General features: G+C 41.7%; 1 protein-coding gene across 1 annotated transcript in view; it reads left to right on the top strand.

The window, feature by feature from the left end:
- Positions 1–20,492, top strand: part of LOC126473950 (DNA cross-link repair 1A protein-like) — a 62,912-nt gene that overhangs the window by 9,077 nt on the left and 33,343 nt on the right. Inside the window, exon 3 of the mRNA XM_050101312.1 lies at positions 16,257–16,527. Within this exon, the coding sequence (XP_049957269.1) occupies positions 16,257–16,527 (271 nt within the window). The remainder of the gene's footprint in view (positions 1–16,256; positions 16,528–20,492) is intronic.

Raw genomic sequence — 20,492 nt, 5'->3', positions numbered from 1 at the left:
AGTCCTGTAAAGTCAACAGCAATTCCCTCATTTGTCGAAGTGTGTTACTTGCTCATGCACCTTGTGGCAGTCTGTATCATCCAAATCAAAGGTTAAGGTTATGTTAGAACTTCCTAAATTTTGAAAGATTGATGATTACATTGCAAGTCACAACTTACCAAATACCTGGTTTAGAAAACTGATACAACTAAGGTCATGCTACTTGTTACAAAAAGTATATTGTTATTAGGCCGAGAAATAATCAATGTGACCACTATCCGAAGCTACAGAATTTGAGAGACAGGGAAGTCAGTAAATAGCAGCTCCATGTGTGTGTACCATTTATGTATTTAATATATTACGTTGGTGGATAAGTTTGTTGTAAAGTTTAATAAACACAACAGGTAACACATAATAGAGACTTCAGTCGTCAATAATATATTCTCCTTCACTATTTACAACAGTCTGCCAATATTGGGGTAACTTTTCAATTCCATTACTGCAGAAATCACGTGGTTTTGAGGTGAAGAACTTGTCGAGCCGTGTTAGGAGCAGATTTTCATCTGGAAAGGAAGTTGCTTGAAGGTTTTTAGACAAAGAGCAGAAAAAGAGAAAGTCTGAGGCCTAAAAATCAGGTGAATAAGTTGGGTGCGGAATGACTTCCCAACCCAGCTCCCGTATAGTGTTTTTTATCAATCTAGCAGAGTGTGAGAGGGCATCATTGTGGAGTAGCACCACTTAGTGCAGCCTTCCTGGTCATTGTTCTTCGATTCCATCTGCAAGACGTCTCAGCTGATTACAGTAAATGTCAGCAGTGATAGTTAAACCTCGGGGAGGCAATTCGTAGTACACCACACGATCGCTGTTCCACCAGATGCATGATATCATCTTTTGTGGATGTGTGTCCGCCTGCTTAGCAGGGTGGTAATGTGCTTGCCTCCCATGCAAGCGGCCAGGTTGGAGATTTTGTCTGCTCGTGGACTGGGTGTTGTGTCGTCCTCATCATCATTTCATCCTTATGACCGGCGCGCAAGTCGCCCAATGTGGCGTCAAATGAAATAAGACTTGCACTTGCTGGCTGAACTTCCCCGAGTGGGGCTTCCCAGCCAACGATGCCATAAGCTCATTCCCATTTCCATTGTGGATGAGTGCGGGAAGTTGCTGATTTGTTGGGGCTCAACCATTCCTTTTTCCTCATGCTAGCATAAAGACACCATTTCTTGTCACCAGCAATGATACAGGATAGGAATGGCCAGTGTTGCCCATGAGCCAATTGATGACGAGCAAGCAGAGATTTACATATGGCCAGCTGCTGTTTTTTGTGATTTTGGTTTAGAGTGATTGCATGAAAATTTGCACAATATTGGAATGATTGCAATTCATTACATTTGCCAGTTCTCGGGTACGGTGATGCGGATCATTGTGGATCAGTGCGTTTAAATGATCGTCATCAAACCGCGAAGGTCTTTGTGAATGTGGAGAGTAACTGATGTCAGAACGACCCACCTTAAAATGAGAAAACCACTTTCTTGCCATGCTCTGTCCACTGGCATTATCCCAATACAAGGCAAAAACATTTCTGGCTGCTTCCACTGCTGTCACCCCACTGTTGAACTCAAACAGAAGAATATGTCGAAAATATTCTGGTTTCTCCACTTGGCTCTTCATTTTGTAGCATCTGTCGCTCTACTCACATCCCAGATGACAAAATGACAATATATAAACTCAAACATCAACAGTGAACTACAAATAAAAGTGACAGTTGATAAATAAGCTCATAGCAACTGGAATACCAACATGCAAAGCAAAAACACTATGAACTTACGCACCAACCTAATAATATTGGCAAGCCTTGGGTGGAATGAAGGTAAATCATTCATTATATAGTTGAACTATCAACATGAACATGAGTATGACTGAAATCAAAGATTGCCGTTAAACTTTGAGCGATGTTTTTTATGTGCTTGTTAACCATTGGCTGAACTGAAGAGTGTGGTACCACCTGATGGCCTTGATGCTTGATGTCATCAAGATGGTGGACACCACGAAACTTACACAATATGGTGAAGACCACTCATTACAGACAAGGATAATATGAAAAATATTTATTTGCAGAAGTAACATCAAACTGACAGGACAACTGCGGGAATTAGAGAGAATTGTGGGATTGAAGGGACCAGACTGCTATGCCCATCGGTCAGAGAGTTTGGAGTGGAAACAAACTAAGTATACAGCTTTCCTAATAATGAAGACATACCAGAACAAATATTAATGCAAAAAACAAGGAGACAAAATCCTCAACAATCAAAAAGACCATAACTCAATAACTGGTATTGGAAGTTTCCATTGATGTAGTCGTGCAAGGCATCTCTGCCACTCTTCTTCATTGCTGCTGGCTCTGCTGCCCCCCTATCCACAGGTCCCTCTCATCATCATCTGGTACTGTGGTGGACTGAGGACGTTACAGTCGCTGACCAGGACCACTGATGGGTGCTTCAGCAATTTAAGTGACACCTGTCACATATCACCCTCCTCACTATTAAGTGTCACCTTGCTAAGGCTCATTACCTTATTTAGCGGAGTAAAAAGGAATGCTGTAAGTGCTATGTTTCCTCCCTAGTAATGTATGCCTCTTCATCGCAAGTTTGGTCAAAGCTCCCTGGCATTCTGGGCCACCAGCAACAGTCAACTGTCCAGGGTCTGAACCTCCAAGGTGCTCTGTGCACTGATCCATCGTTTCTTGCAGAACATCTCGTGACACACTTTGTGATGGCATCATCATCCTCTTCCTACTCTACTACCTTTCTCCGGCAGAAACACAGAGTTGAACAGACCTCCCCTCTGTTTCATCCAGCACCGTGTTGAGCCCTATAGCATTATTTCGCTGAATGGGAATTGGTGCGGGCTCTTAGCTCTTCATGAGACACAGCCCCAGGGCTGGATTCCATCCATGACCAGATGACCCAAAACTTGGACATTCCCCAGAGGCAACAGTGCTCAGGGTCTTCAACTACATTTGGCTCACGGGTGCTTTTCCATCATAATGGCGAGACAGTATAGTTATTCCTGTCGTTAAGCCCGGGAAAAACCCAATGTCTCTCGACAGCTACAGCCCCGTTAGCCTTACGAATGTACTTTGTAAAGTGGTCGAAAAGATGGTCAACTTTAGATTATGTGGGGTACTCGAATCTCGGGGCATTTTGTCCCTATATTGGTGTGGCTTCTGGGCAGGGCGATCTCCAACTGACCATTTACTGTGATTGGAATCAGCCATCAGCCGCCATCACCTTTTTGTGGTCTTCTTTGACCTACGTAAGGCGTATGACATGGCTTGGTGCCATCATATTTTTGTTACCCTCCATGACTGGGGCTTCAGTGGTCCTCTTCCAATTTTTATCCGTGAGTTTTTATCTTACCAACTCTTCCAGGTTCGAGTTGGCACTTCACTCAGTGCCTCCCAGATTCAGGAGAATGGTATTCTACAGGGTTCTGTGCTAAGTGTCACCCACTTCCATCAATGGGCTTGCGACCTCTGTTGGGCCTCTGGTTACCCCGGTGTTGTTTGTTGACGATTTTTGTGTCTGGTGCAGCTCCCACTCGGTAGTGTCTGTTGAGCGCCAGCTCCGAGGTGCCACCTGATGGGCCTCTGCAAGGGCCACTGCTCATGGCTTTCAGTTTTCTCCCTCCAAAATGTGGGTTATGCATTTTTGTCATCGGCCCACAGTACAATCCAATCCAGAACTTTAATTAGGCAACCAACTCCTTGATGTTGTAGCACAGTCCCGTTTCTTGGGCCTTCACCACGTTCACCACCTAAAGACTACATGTATGCGGAAGCTTAATGCTCTGTGCCTTCTGGCCCACACATTTTGGGGTGCAGACCGTTCCACTCTTCTCCATCTTTACTGTGGTCTGGTCTTGTCCAGACCAGATTATGGTAGTCAGGTTTATGGCTCAGCAGCTCCTTCCTCTTTTAAACTCCTTGACTCTGTCCATCATTGTGGGGTGCGTCTGGCTATTGGTGCCTTTCGCTCTAGTCCTGTTGATAGTCTCCTCGCAGAAGTGGGTATTCCCCCTCTACACATCCGATGGAACCAACTCCTTGTTTCTTACGCAATCACCATTCACTAATTTCCTGACCATCCTGTGTACCCTGTGCTCTTCGCCGGTGAGGGATGTCTCCTTCCTAACACCCACCCACAGGTGGGATTGCCGGTTGGCATGCGCCTCACTTACCTCTGTCGGGATCTCCATCTCCACTCACTGGACTGCATCCAGTGTCTTTCCTCCTATAACCCCCCTCCCCCCACCCAGCCTTGGATGGTGCCTAAACCACAGATTAGGGCAGATCTATTCGAGGATCCTGAGGTCTCTGTTGCTCCTATGGTTTACCGGTGTCTTGTATGGGCCATCCTTGAAGAGTTCCAGGGTGCCACCATCTTTTACACTGATGGTTCTAAGACTATTGATAAGGTGGGATATGCATTCATATCTCCTACTGGCTTTGAGCACCATTTATTGCCAGGATCATGTAGTGTATTCACAGCAGAGCTTCTAGTCATTCACAGGACCTTTCTTTTTGTTTCTCAAGCCTCCCTCCACAGTGTTTTAATTTGTTCAGACTACATGAGCAGCCTGCAGGCTATTGACTGATGCTACTCTTGTGACCCTTTGCACCCTTTGTTCTCTGCTATCCATGATCTTCTCTCTGCCGTTCAGCATGCCACCTGTTCAGTCGTCTTTCTCTATGTCCCAAGTCATGTGGGCGTCCCAGGGAATGAATTGTCTGACCGTTTGGGTAGAGAAGCAGATGCTTACCGCCCATTTACTTTCATGATTCCAGCTGTGGATATGCAGATCTACATCAAATCTCTCTTTGCACGACAGTGGAATGCCATCTGGAGCACTACTGCTCATAGTAATAAACTCTGCACAAACAAGGAGTCTACTGCAGTTTGACGCTCTTCTTTCTGCTCCTCTCGGAGGGAGTTCACTGTTTTATGCTGTTTACACTTTGGTCATAACCGGCTCACCCATTGTTTCCTCCTACGTAACGACCCACCCCGACAACGTGGTTGTGGAGCCAGACTGACGATATCTCACATATTGGTGGAATGTCCCCTTCTTTCGGCCCTTCGTGTTAAGTATGGTCTTCCTTAAATTTAATATTAGCATATGATCCATGGATGGTTGACCTAGTCCTCAGTATCCTCCATGGAGCAGGGGCAGGTTGGTTGTGGTTGGGACTTCATTTGCAGTTTTCTTGGTCTATGGCCCCATGACCGCCCCCCCCCCCCCTTTTTTTCCACTTTGTAGATTTGGTCTCACCTTTTATGCTTTTACTGTGTATGTTTAATGTTCATTATTTCATAATTTGACTTCCCTGACAGGATCTGTCCACTTTTAGCAGATCCTCGTTCTTCTGTAACTCACATTGGAATCGCGGGACTGATGACCCCCCCGTTTGGTCCCATACCCATCTCAATTAACTAATCAATCAATCTTTTGTCATGCTGATAATGTTGAAGGTGTTAAAGCAGTTTTCTTTGATGACACAGCCTGTCCTCCAGCGTGAGCCTGGCTGCAGCCACACATGATTCAGCAAGCAACTGCAGTATACCATCTGTGCATGTCACATAATTAGCACACTTATTAATTTTTAGGTATCCTGGATCCACACAACAGCAATTAAGTGGCAGTAACACATATTGTCAAAAGCTACGCATTTTCACCTCAAGAATGACTATGGAAGTGGAGGTTTCTTATATGTTGGGAACTCTGGATTAAATACCCACCTGTGGGATGGTTGTAACCTCAGAATGATAAGGGTGTATGCCTAGGCTTGAGCTCCAGACCTAATAAATGCATGGTGTTCAGGACAAACCAACAACAGCCTGACCTACATTATATACATGTGTGCTGCAGATATTTCCAGTATGTGTGATTCTTTTTCCTTTTGTTTGGGAATTCAACATTGTGCACATAAGTGTTACAGTGGTTCATATTCACAAAATTGGCATTCAGCAATTAGGCTAAACAACCATGCACTGTGTTTTATTGTCCACAGCTCGTGATCGTGTGGTAGCGTTCTCACTTCCCGCGCCCGGGTTCCCCGGTTCGATTCCTGGCGGGTCAGGGATTTTCTCTGCCTCGTGATGACTGGGTGTTGTGTGATGTCCTTAGGTTAGTTAGGTTTAAGTAGTTCTAAGTTCTAGGGGACTGATGACCATATATGTTAAGTCCCATAGTTCTCAGAGCCATTTGAACCATTTTTTTGTGTTTTATTGTTATCGTTATTACTCCCTGAGTATTGGTACAGGAAGAGACAATGCCAACACTGTACGAAAATCGCTGTGCCTTTTATATTCGAACCAGTGATCTCCGTCTTACTGCCTTAGTTCTATATACAACAGGAGGTAGGCCAAGCAGACCTTTTATCCTTATTTAGACATATAAATCTTAAAGAAACTGACCTCAGACACATGCTTGCTGTAGACCCTGATAACTAGCATTTAGAAACTGTACAGTGCAGCTGTAAATGATTTGTTAAAAATTCAAGCAAGTTTCTTAAGAACTAGCTTACAAGTTTTTATTCTGGGACACACATGGATGAGCACAAACTCAAGACAAAATCATCAATTTCACAGGTGGGATTTGAAAAAATGTCTTAGTGCCTTGACCCACTTGGCCTCCACAAGCTTGGCTTAAGGGCAGAGCTAAAACCAGAAATCATGTCGCTGGCAGTCATTCGTAGTTACTCACTGAGAGCATTCATTTCATGACAGATTCATCGCTCTGGCTGAATATAGTGGGTTTTCAGCTAGAGATGCTGGGAGAAGATATGGTGTGGCACATACCATTGTAAAGAGTTATTGGAGGAATTATTTTGGAACAGACAGCGCCAACAGAGTCCTTCCTCAGGCAGGAAGAGACTGGAAACACACCAGGACAGAGATCCTGTGCATAAGAGCCGACTGTTCCTCTTCCTAAATATGAAGGAGTTACGGTGAGAGACCAGCTTCCTCAACTACAGTGACAGACTTAGACAAAGGCTGAGGGAAAATGCACTGCACACACAAAGACCTTCTGTGTAACAGGAACTCGGAGAGAAAAATATTTTATACCAGCTGGTATTTGTGGATCTGCTCCTCAATGCAGCATCAAAAGCTGATGAGAAGGTTTTCCAATGGTCCAAGAGTGATTTAAAGTCTGGGAGGGACAAGACATCGTGAAGAATGATGGAACTCTTGATAGTGGGTAGTACACCCGTGTAATGAAGAATGTGATGCTTCTTTCAGTGTGAATGCTAAACACTGTAGGAAAAAATAAAATTTTTGTATGATGTTATTGGCCGAGAGATCCCGTTTGGGATGTTTGGCTGTTGGGTGCAAGCCATATTATTTCATGCCACTTTGGCAATTTGTGTGTCTATTATGAGGACAGAACACAGCCCCCCTCCCTTTCCACGTACACACACAGCATCTGGAATGGAGGAAAGCTCATTCCCGTGAGCGTAGTTCTGCATTTGTTCAGCAGCAGCTGTCCAACAAGGGCTTCAGCATCATCGACTGGCTGCCAGAGGCTGCTGATATAAATCCAGTGGAGAACATTTGAGATGAGGTAGCATGAAAACTGTCAGATAAGTGGCCACAAAACCAACGAGATACATCTGATACCCTTTGAAATTGCGTTCTTGAAGCCTGTGAGGATGCTGTCTCTTCTGGCAGTTATATTTGACTCCTCATAGAGTCCTCGTGAAACCGCATATGGTTAAAGTCAGAAATAATGGGGGATTCTAGACAAGATAGAGCACTGAAAACATTTTATTTTCTTTACTTATTCTTTCGATCAATTTTCTGTCAGTGAGAGCCGGTGGCAGATCACTCGGTGATACAGAAGTGCCAAACCTGACATGATTAAACATGAGTTAGTTTGCCTTTAAGTTATCTTTTTAACTGAAACAAATTTGTTTAAAATATTTTTTTTTTAATATTATTCGGTCCTCAACTTTTCTTCTACTGTTTTGCAGTAGATGACAGTAGCAGCAAGTGGTGGTACACGTGTTAGGTTGAAAGCATCATACAGTAACATAATGCCATTCAAATATTAATTGATTTGTGATTGCGTCATGAAGTTATTCTCAGTTGATTTTGTCAGCTTATGAGCCCAGTTCTCATCATTTGTGGGAAGTTTTAATTTTCTGTTTTAATGTGAAGAAATCTGCAGCTGAAGCTCATAATATAAGTCCAGTGGTAAGATATATGGTGAAGCACCTGTTAGTGAAAGAATCTGCAGATAATGCTTTCGGCACTTCAAGAATGGTACTTATGATGACAAAGACCATCACGATGGTGAATGAGAGAAGGTTTTTGAAGCTACGGAATGACCAGTACTTTAAATTGTAAATGTTTTGTAAGTTTTTCACAGTAAAGCCTCAAACTTAGAGAAAAAGCAGTGGAAGCAAAGTTGTAGACTTCATTCATTTGTCTTTCAGTTAACCTTTCCCTACATACTTAAAAAGTAATAAATTGTGAGGTACCTTTTAAAACTATTTTTTGTTATTTTGAATTCGTCTCTCTCTTACCCTCTATTACAATCTCCTGCGTCCTCCCAAAAATGTGCCAAAATGCCAAGCAAACTGTAGCTACAGCAGTGCTTAGTTAACATGCATGGATCTTGTTCCTGTATGGAGACAGTAGACAATGGTGTGACAAAGCGAAGGCAGCCTTGTAGAGAACAAATAACTAGCTATGGGAGTTAATGGCTATTATGAGGCTCATTAAATTGGGAAAAAACCATTTTATTTTATTTGACTTTGGTTTTTATTTTGCTGAAATTTCTGATGACATTGTAGGATGCTAGTTGGGGTTAAGCAATGTGTATTTCTCCTTTATTTTATGATTTGCCCATCCTGATGTCACCTGGGAGGTCACTAGTTTTCACGTCTATTGGTCATTCTGGTTATGCATTAATTGCCTTCCCAGTACAGTAGTCGATAGACTTTGACTGTTTTGGAATGCTACCAGGGTTTAGATCAAACAATGAGTGGTACCTAATTTTGCAAACTTCCACATAACGTAGCTATCTGCTCTAACAATTGTGCCTCGATGATTCCCATGTTAGAATTGTGATGACCTAGTAGAGAAGTTAACATCAAACCATTAGGTAATAGCTAAAGAAAAAACAGCACTGACTGTGAGGCATTACTTTGCAATATGCCACACACTCGACGAGATAAACCCCTTATTGGTATTTCTCTCTCTTTTTTTCTCATAAGCATGCTGCAAATTGAACAGTTTATTCACAAGAACACTTTTACTTTTATGAACATGGTGTCAGCAATGATTGTTTTGTAATTACATGGGTAGAAGTTAATTTGCATTCTTCTGATTATTGTAGACTGAATGACAGCTTTACTTTTGAATTACATGTTAAAGACTGTGCTGACAGGGTACTGTGTTCCGTATTATATGCCCTGCTTTAATTTCTGTATGCCTTTGCAGCACACTTTTCTGGTAATTGCAAAAATTGTGCATTGTTTCTTTGAATAGTTCACTTAATGATTTGAGGCTTTATGTTACTTGTAGCTTATTTAATTTCTTTGTGGATGTTTGCCTTTTGCAATCAGTGCTCTGTTTTTGTCTTTTCATTTGTGTCCCTCCATTTTGGGGTTGTGCCAATGACAGTGTTCTCAAGGAATATCTTCTTTAAGTCTATAAAGATCAAAAATGTGTTAAACTTAACCAGCAACACTCCAAAAAAGGAATCACACCTGATGAATGAGCTTTTCACTTTGCGGTATGCTTAAGAAAGAAAAACAGTAATAACTGTGACAGCTATTAATTTAGGATTTTCAGCTTCCCATCAGTGCACTGAGTCTTATTAGTATCTGCACTCTAGCCCCTAAGCCTAGTTACAAAAATGAGAGTAGAAGTAATTGGCTAATACTGTTTATATTTCGGAGCTACATTCTGCACTGCTGAGCCTCCACAGGAAAACCATTGGGTGTATAAAAATATTATTCCTGTGACTAGTAAAATTGGCAACATTGAATAATATATTTGGCTATTTTATGACCATCAAGTTACTTCCAGGAATGCCATAGATTTATCCTGCTAAATTCACTTGATTTTTTTCTTGTCAGTTGCATTAAATAATCTGAGTGATTTTCATGTAAGGTGTGACATTGGGTTGTCAGATTTATGGTTTTGAGTCCAGAAAGGTTATTCCACCGAGAAAATAAAACCACTTTCTTTTTTTATGTCACAGAATATCTTTGTTAGCTAAACTATGAAAATGACAGACAATGGACCACAGCATTGGCTCCCCAGTGTAGTGGTAATGTGATCACTGTCTGAAGCAATGCCTGTTTTTGCTGTGGGTTCAAAGCTCACTGGAGGACTTCTATATTCATGTATTTTTACAATTTTTTTTAAATTGTCAGACCAAAAGTCAGCAAGGATATTTTAAGGAACTGTCTGCATTGTAAGCCTTCTCATTATCTTTATTACTACATTTTACAGCTGAAGGTGAAAAGCTTATGAAATTCCTGATTACGCACTTGTTAATACCAGCATTTTTCTGCTTTAGCCAACATTATTCCCAAAAAAATTTGTGAATTCGTAATTTTTATTAAATACTGAATGCCACTTAAAAAATTGTTCAGTAAGTAGACAATGCAGTTTTGGCTGTAGTAGATTGAGAACTTCCTGTGGTAAAGATAAGCAGCAGTTTCAGACAATAGACCCGCAGCATATGGGTGGACTGTAAATTATGTTTCCGGGCATAGTCTAATGATGTGCATAGACTGTTCTGTGTTTCAGCTAAGCCCTCTGTTCAGAGAGATGTTGCTGAAATGGTAAACAACAGATAAACAAAATCGTTTCGTTTGAACCTGTATCGTGTTCAGCATGTCTTAAACCAGTTGAAATGCATGGAGAATATTGTAAAGGTAGACTAATGTCTTCAGTATAGGTCCTGGGAAATCAACCTATCTCCTCATACTATTGCTCATCAGGTCTTGCTTAAATGAAAAAATTGTGGGTCTAACATAATGGAATGACAAATAGATATCAAGACTAGCAGCCCCAAAGTTGGAATTGCCATGCAAGAACTTGATGATATAGTCATTAAGAAGGTGAAAGAATGATAAACCAGCAGTTTTAGATGATATGAGAAGTGAATAGATTAAAAATTTAGGCACCAAAGGAAGTTCATTGCTATCTTTATTTTTCCCCAAATGATGAAAGAACACCTAACAAGCATCATAGATGGTCTCTTACCTTTGCAGCATGTGGTGACGAGCATAAACGCAGTGCTAGTGCAATAAGGTATGCAGGCTCACTGCATGGGGCAATTGTGCCCACTGTGGGAAAAATTTATCAGCAGATGCAGATCAATTCCCAACACTTGAGTATTACTGAAATAGCTTTAGCAATGATCCCCAGCCTCGCCTTGGTCTGCGAGCCAAGGATAAAAGCAGTACCACACATATACTACTATCAGATCTGTAGCAACCTTGTTACATTAAGTTAAGCTGCAGATTACTCCCACAGAACCAGAAACATACATTGGTACCAGTCTCCACCTAATTGACTCTACTTAACTCCCAGTTAAAACACTGCATGGTGACAAAAAATCTGAGCCAAGAAAAATTCTCAGTACCATTTTCAAGGCAAAGAAGATCCAACAGTTACAGGAAATCAGGCACATCAGATCTCACAGAAACTTTAGCCACTTGAAGAAAAAATATTTGAATTGTAGCAAAGTCAATATGCAGTAAGGCCATCTATTTCATTTCTCTCGTACTCAATTTCATAATTTGGGTAAACATTGGCCAGAATTTTGCTGTTTTTTTCATTCTAGTGAATTCATACAAATGATAAAAAAATGGAAACAAGTAGTTTTGAATTCTGCACCTTCAGATTACCACTTCAGCACTCTAACCATTATGCTGTGAGAGAAAGACCTCAGAGCAGTCACCTTAAATGCTTCAGTCCATATAACCATCAAAGGTAATTTTGTAGTATTTATCTTCATTATAAAACAGGTGAAGGTATCATTTCAAGCTGCAAATAATGAAGATAAGCAATTTTAGAAAAAAAAACGAAGGTTGGTAAAACTGGCTTTCTTTCTGTGTTAAGCCGTGATGGTAGATAGTGAGCCATTGTAAGCGCATTCTTAAAGCTTGTATAGCCTCTGTACTTCATATTTGTTGGTACCGTCTTACAGGGTGATTTCAGATGGTTTTGCCATTATTTTGATTGTAACTTTCATATATATTGTTAGATTAAATTGGTTGTTATGGAAGTGGTAGGGTATATGTGTAACAAATAAAATATCCCAGAACCAGAAAGTGTATGTGTAGGTATATTTATCTGAGGCAGTTAAATAAAGTGTCCGAAGTCACCCCATGTCTGCTTGTGTCTGTATATGTGTGGATGGATATGTGTGTGTGTGCGAGTGTATACCCGTCCTTTTTTCCCCCTAAGGTAAGTCTTTCCGCTCCCGGGATTGGAATGACTCCTTACCCTCTCCCTTAAAACCCACATCCTTTCGTCTTTTCCCTCTCCTTCCCTCTTTCCTGATGAGGCAACAGTTTGTTGCAAAAGCTTGAATTTTGTGTGTATGTTTGTGTGTCTGTCGACCTGCCAGCACTTTCATTTGGTAAGTCACATCATCATTGTTTTTAGATATATATTTCCTACGTGGAATGTTTCCCTCTATTATAACCATATACACAGCTTACACACACATGACTGTCAAGGCCAGAAGGGGGAGGTGGAAGCAGTGAGGGATAGTAGTAGCAGGGTAGGGGTGGGGGACAGTAAAGTGCTGGTTGTGGGTGCAGTCAGGGATGAGGTCGGAGGAGAGTAGGGCAGCTAGAAGCAGTAAAACTGGGTGAGTTTGCAGAGAGGGCTGTATAGTGCTGGAATGGGAACAGGGAAGGGTATAACTGGGTAAGGACTGTGACTAATGAAAGTTGAGGCTGGGATGGTTATGGGAATGTAGGTCATATTGCAGGGAGAGTTCCCACCTGTGCAATTCGGAAAAGCTGGTGTTGGTGGGAAGGATCGAGATGGCATAGGCTGTGAAGCAGTCATTCAAATGAAGAACATCTTGTTGGGCAGCATCCTCAGCAACAGGGCGGTCCAGCTGTTTCTTGGCCACATTTGTGGGTCCACTGTGGAGCAGTCACTGAAATGAAGAGCATTGTGTTGGGCAGTGTGCTGAGTAACTGGGTGGTCCAGCCGTTTCTTGGCCACAGCTTGTCGGTTGTCATGCCCACGTAGAATACAGCACAGTGGTTGCATTTTAGCTTGTAGATCCCATGACTGGTCTGAGGTATCCCTGCCTTTGGTTGGATGGGTGATGCTAGTGACAGGGCTGGAGTCAGTAGTGGAGGAGGATGCATGGGACAGGTCTTGCATCTAGGTCAATTGGGGGGATATGAGTCATGAGGCATTCTACGTGAGCATGATAACCAACAAGCTGTCTGTCCGCATTAAAGGCCGCCGATAAATTGTGGCCAAGAAACAACTGGACCACCCATTGCTGAGCATGCTGGTAAACATAATGTTCTTCATTTCAATGATTGCTTCGTACCCTGTGCCATCTGCCCTTCCCACCAACACCAGCTTTTCTGAATTGCGCAGATGGGATCTCTCCGTGCAATATATTCTACGTTCCCTTAACTCTCCTGGCCTCAACCTTCTTTAGTCATTATCCTCACCCTTCCCTGTTCCCATTCCAGCACTACACAGACCACCATTCCACCAACTCACTCACAGTCTTTTTACTTCCCTCGTTTGCCATTTACTGCCCCCCCCCCCCCCTCCCCAACTGTCCTCTGTCTAACCTCCCGACTGCACCCAGCTGCCCTACCCTCTCCCCACCTCATCCACCTCATCCTTGTATGCTCCCACAACCAGCACTTTACTGTGTCCCACCCCTACCCTGCTATCCCACCCTAGCTTCCTCCTTCCTCGCACCACCTCTTAGCTTCTCCCATCATGCACTGCTGCTTGCAGTCTGGCCTTGGCAGCTGGGGAGGTCGTGTGTGTGAGTGTTTCTTTTGTGCTTGTGTGTGTGTGTGTGTGTGTGTGTGTGTGTGTGTGTGTGTGTGTGTGTGTTTGTGTGTGTTTTATCTATACTGATGAAGGCCTGTTTGGCTGAAAGCTATGTTTGACAGTCTTTTTATTATGTGTGTCTGCGACTCAGGGTCTCCAATACATGCTAAGTAGCAACTATTCTTTTCGTAATATTGCCGTTATTCCATCCTGAAGTTTCCATTGTCATATTGTAGATTTTATTGAAACCTTTATTTGGCCAAGATCGCAGTGTAGAAAATAGTTTTGAATTTTTAAATGGTCATCTTCAGATAAGGATATAAACATGTGGTGTATACAGCAAGAGAATTTGTAAGACACTTTATCATTATGGTATTAACATCCTTAATGAAATGTCAACGTAAGAGTTACATTTACAGTACAAGCTGCTGAAAAAAAAATTAATACTCCCATTTTGAGATTTCCAATTCATTCAAGATTTATTGTTGCAACAGTGCATATGGATTACTTGAAATGATTACATTTACAGATCAATAGCAGAAGCGGTTCTGAGGTACCAGGTATCGACCTATGCTAAGACATCCATATTAGTTCTTGGTGTAGCTATATGTGACAGTGCAAACACTGACTCTGGCACCCAGTCCTAGGATAAGTTGTACCACACGTGATCGACCTGTTCATTTAGTTCTGCAAGAGCTGTTGGTTGACAAGTTGCAGCAACACTTCTTGTCCCAGGATATCCCACACATGCTTGATTGGAGACAAATTTAGAGATCATGCCGGCCAGGGAAGTTGCTGCAAGTCTTGTAGAGCATGTTGAGTTTCACAGGCAGTGTGTGGATGAGCATTATCCTGATGGAACAGCACATCACCATCCTTTTGCAAGAACGCCAAAAGAATGGGTCTAATAATGTTCGGCATGTACCAAGCGCTGTTAGCGCCCCTCGAGAAATACCAGAGGTCAATGAGAGTTGTAGCTTATTGCACCACAGACCATAAGGCCTGGTTTGGGGCCAGTGTGACTTGGATGAATGCATTCTACAAGACAGCACTCACCAAGTCTATGTTGTATGTGAAATGACCCTCACTTGTTCGCAGACAAAATCTGCTTTCATTGCTGAAGACCAAGGCACGCCTTCCTTCTTCCAAGTGATCCACTGATGGCACGAGACAGGCAGTGCATGTCGATGCTGTGGCGAGAGTGGAAGACAGTCTAGAGGTGTGCATGCTCGTATTCCCACTGTTAATAACTGATTGGCAAAAGTTCATGTTGACACATTTGGGCTCACATGGCCTCTTATTTGTGCTGTGGTAGCTGTATGATCTGCCAATGTTTCCATTGCAGTTCGACAAACATGGTGAGTGTGTGCTGCATGGACATCCAGAACCTCATCCATAGGTGTGAGAATGTTCATGTGATCACTGATACAAGCATCGTTGCACAACTGATGCAGCACATCAGGGTAGACACTGATGGCACTCTGTTAGCTATGCCACTACGTTATCTGTTGGTGGATGATGTTGAAACAATTATCAGTGCATTTACTATCTTCCTGGTGGCATATACCATCATCAGATCAAAATCGACATCGTCTTTCCAAGTGTTCTAATTTCCTCCTGCCCTCAGCAGTGTACTTATGTGCAGCAGATAGACTGTTTGCTACCTTGGCCTGAAAAATTTTGACTGATACTGTGATTGGGCATTATTACTTTATCTTTTTTAATATTCAGATTACTAAAAAGATGTTTGTACTTCACATACATATGTTGTATTGTATTGTGATGACAAACTGTGATAACTCTTCTCTTGATGTAGGCACTGCATGTTTGTATTCTGAGGTGAAGATGACAGTTTAAGCAGTTGCATCTCGTAAGCACTGTATTCTACATTTGTTCGTGGCCAAATAAAGGTTTTAATAAAATCTACAGCATCCAAGTGTACAGGGCAATGTCTTCATGCTGAATATATCAGGTAATTACAAAATATGTGACAGTTTGCAAGCTTTACACTGTTTATTCAGCATAATATAATGTCTTGTAACTTCCATCCTGTAGTTTCCATTAGTACATTAATTTCTTGTAATGTATTGAGTCAGTTAAAATCAGATACTCGACTATGCGAATGACATATTTTTCCTGTCAGTCTGTACCCATTTAATGCCTTTGCAGCATTTTTCATGTAATGAAATGTAGTTGTAATGTTTACAGGTAAATGTAGAAATGTGCAACTGCCGGAGTGCTATGCATGTAGAATGTACAGTGGCAAATCAAAGACATACAGTAAAAACACCATCGCCAAAGAGGAGGTGCTTGGAGCCAAGATTTGAATCATCTCTTGATGGGCTGGGATTTTCTGGGAAACAAGCACCTGTACAGCCTATGAAAGAAGTATCAGTCGTGTCATGTGTTAGTTCAGGAGGCACTTACTCTACAAATGTTTCATACACACAGAAACCAGTTGTGGCTGGTGATAAAGAGAGTAAGTGACAGATATTTTACCTCTAGCATACTCTGACTGTAGTAATTGTATTAAGTATCTTCTAGACATAGTATCAATAAGGTAGGTGTGTGTGTGTGTGTGTGTGTGTGTGTGTGTGTGTGTGTTGGATGGAGGGTATGGAAGCAGTGGGTTAATGAAGATTAAGGCCAGGGTTTTAGGAATGAAGGATGTGTTACAAAGTTCATCAAACAGTTCAGAAAAGCTGGTGATGGAAGGAAGGATTCAGATGACCTGCATTGTGAAACAACCATTGAAATCGAGACAATTGTGCTCAGCTGCATGTTATGCCACCAGATGGTCAACTTTGTTGTTGACCATTGTTTGGATGTAGTTATGAACAGTTGGAAAATGACATGGCTTCTTTCACAGATGGCCCTCCTCTGATGGGATAAGGTAAACCTGTAACAGGGCTGGAAAAAAAGTGCTGGGTATGTGGATAAGCATGTCTTGCATCTGGATCATCCACAGGGATATGATCCCTGTGGCAATGGTTTGGGAGCAGGAGTTAGCATATGGATTGACTAGTATGTTGTCTAAGTTGGGTGGGCTGCAGAACCCAGAACCCTGCTTTAGCAGGGGTGGGAAGAATCTCGGATAGGATGTCCCCATTTCAGGGCACGATAAAAGATAATCCGAAGCTCTGGTGAAGAATATGCTCCAATACATGAAGGTATTGGGTGATGAGGGTTGGGGGTCTCTTCTTTGTGATTGATTCTTGGGGTGTGTGTGCTGGGAGGATTGGGGGAGATCGGGAATATGGCACAGGAAATCTGTTTGCAGCTGGTGTTTTTTTTTTTTTTTTTTTTTTTTTTTTTTTTTTTTTTTTTTTTTTTTTTTTTTTTTTTTTTTTTTGTGGGGGGGGGGGGGTTGTAGGGAGATCATGAAGATTTCATAGTGAACCTGAACCAAACAAGGCTAGGAAGTTTTCCTCTAGATTGTCCATAGAAAGGTTGGCATGGAGGGGGGGGGGTACCCTGCATGTGTCTAATGCTGTGCTGCATATTTGTTTATATCCCTTTCCCTCTAAGGAGAAGCAGTTGAGTGTCACAATGTAGTTGGTAAAGTGTATGAGGAATTAGAAATGGTTTTGGAATCTAGAGGATGTTAGGAGAGGGGTGAGAGATTCCGGTATAGGTCTGAGGACTTCAGTAAAGATTGGAGGTTATGTTGGAATTCTAGGATTGGATCATCTCCTGTGGTAGAGCTGGTAGGTGGAGAAGTCAAGCAGTTGCTAGAAGCCTTCTATTAGGTGGTCACTGCATTTCATCTTGACAGTGGTGGAGCCTTTGTCTCCTGGGAGGATGATTAGATTAGGAGCTGTTTTGAGGTTGTGTATGGCTGTTGTTTCTTGTGATGAAAGATTAGTGTTGTTAGGAAGTGACTTGGGGAAGGATGGTGAGGCCAAGTTTTAGGTAAGGAATTCCTGGAAAGTGTCCAGGGGACACCTTACCACGATCTGACATTCTGTTCTTGAGATGGTGTACCTGGTGCTCTGTCTGATGTTCATTCCCCATGTCCACATTCTCTGTTCTTCTTTTTGTTAGTTCTGCTGTAGCAACTATTGCATTTTTAACGCCTTCAGTGTAGGATGGCAGGCTTTGTTGAATTGCTACCTAGTTTCATGATTCATGAGATTTTCTGCCACCTTCATAACACTGTCCCATCATCTAGGGGTCTGTGGCAGAACTAATGTCTTCAAAGATCATAGTATGATTAAGTTCCTGATAGTGCTCAGCAATAGGTGATTTAGCTGCCTGTCTCAGCCAGTTGTGCCTCTAATGTTCTTGGTATGTCATGTCGTCTGCCCTAGTCATTTGGCCAATGTATGACATAGCATTTTTGGCAAGGTATGTTATAGATTCCTGGGTTTTGTTAACCAAGGTGATCTTACACATTTCCCAGTAGTCCTCTTATTTTTGTAGGCAGACAAAACACATACAGTGTTATGTTTCTTGAGAATCTTCCAGGTCTTATCATATCTGCATAAGGTGGCAAGCCATAGACTTTGCTTCATCTTGCTCTTCTTCTCTTTTGTGTGGCAGAGTGGCTGGCTGAGTAGTCTTCTGAATCCGTTTCGCCATGTATCCAGTTTTGCAGAATACTAAGCAAAGAGTCTCTATCTCCGATGTCAGCCTATCTTGGTCTGACGAGGTGTGTACCCTATGCATCTGGTGGACCATATGGACCATATTGAGAACGCAATGCCAGATCGCTGTCAGCCACAACAGACCAAAAACAGAATATCAGCTCACCACCAAATGCACCAAACCAAAAACAGGACATACCAGGGTGATTCTAGTGGAAATGGACCACAAATAAAATACCTGGAGCCAACCATGGAGTGATAAGGCAGTAGGTATAAATAATGGACCCATTCCACTCAACTGGCAGCTTCAGGTAGCAGGTGATGAAGATGAGTGGCATTATTGAAATATTGTGCATGGACAATACTGATATCTGGCAGAATATCCGACACCTCAAGATAGCTAAATGTTACTTTTTTCTGTAATGACTTTCTGGCCGGAATTTATGTCTGTCTATATTAAATACTTTGCAGTTGTGATTATTGATTATCCTAGAAGACTTCTTTTTCCAACTAAATAATGCTGACGGAATCTTATTAAAAACCTTACAGATGATTGAGTACTTCTAGAAACTGAATATACATGTACAGATAGAATTTCCAAGCGGATATGTTTGTCTTTTCCTGTTTTTGATCATTTTACAGTGGAAAAAAAACCTCCCAACCAACAAGAAAGATGTTATATTTCCATGCAAGCCGGAAAGCACTGTGTGTATGTTTGTACACATATTTTGGAACTTCATTTGATAGTCCTGTTTTACATTGTTTCATTCAGCAAAGAGGGTGAAAGAAGGATTATTCAACTACATAGTGAAATTAGCTGCAGTTCTTTCAGTAGAGTGCAGTGAACATGCACTAGTTGATTAATGGAAACTTTGACATTAGAGGAAGAAAAACCAGGCAGTGACACGAACCCAGTAGACATTCACTGGACTCAGTCATTTTAGAAGATATATACCTCTGGAGAAAAAAATACTGTACTGTTATGAAAATTCTGAAGGCTGAACTCACACTTCCACGTGGGAGTGGGGATGTGGGAAGGGGATTGTCATTGTCAGGGAGCAGTTGGAATGAAGGCACCACAAATATGTGTAAAAGCACAGTAGATGCTCATTTGACTGTAAGAGATGTTGTGACGAATGTGAGGGTAAGGTTCACTTTGTAATTATCACTCAGGAACGTTTTTAATTGGCAGGGGTAGCTCATGTAAGACACAAGCAGTACTCTGAAGATGAGATGATAATAATAATAATAATAATTTTATTGTCTTTAAGCTATTACAGCAATAGACAAAGTCATGCACTAGTATAGTAAATAGCTACTGTAGGAAAGAGCACATTAGAGGTGGTGTGGCAATTTATTCCAACCAGTCACTTAATTGTACAATAACCAAACTAGACCTAAATTCCTTGTGTGATGAACAGCACTTTGAAGTTACGGGTATAATCATTAATAGTCATAAGCTAATAGTAGTATCCATGTACAGATCACCAAAGGGAAGCATTAACATATTTTTAGAAAAAAATGGACATGCTATTGAGTGAATTAAGTAATATTAAATGGCTACACTATGATATTGCAATAGGAGGTGATTTGAATGCTGATTTTGATGTTACTAAATGTAAGGGTAGTGTGCAGATCTGGAAAACTTACTAAGACAATACAATTTACATCATGTTAATAATAGGCCCACAAGAAACAAAGCATGTTTAGATAACATCTTTGTAAACTTCAAGACCACTGAAAACTCATGCGAAGTTGTAGTGTTCCCATTCTCTGACCATGACTCCGTATCTCTAAATTATGCAGGTAAAATTCCCCTCAATAGGAGCAATGCAAACAGACCTGTCCCAACAGTTGT

The sequence above is a fragment of the Schistocerca serialis genome, chromosome 4 (assembly GCF_023864345.2).
Source record: "Schistocerca serialis cubense isolate TAMUIC-IGC-003099 chromosome 4, iqSchSeri2.2, whole genome shotgun sequence".
NCBI lineage: Eukaryota > Metazoa > Arthropoda > Insecta > Orthoptera > Acrididae > Schistocerca > Schistocerca serialis.
Note: the sequence above shows the minus strand (reverse complement) of the source record. Positions and strands in the feature narration are given on the sequence as shown.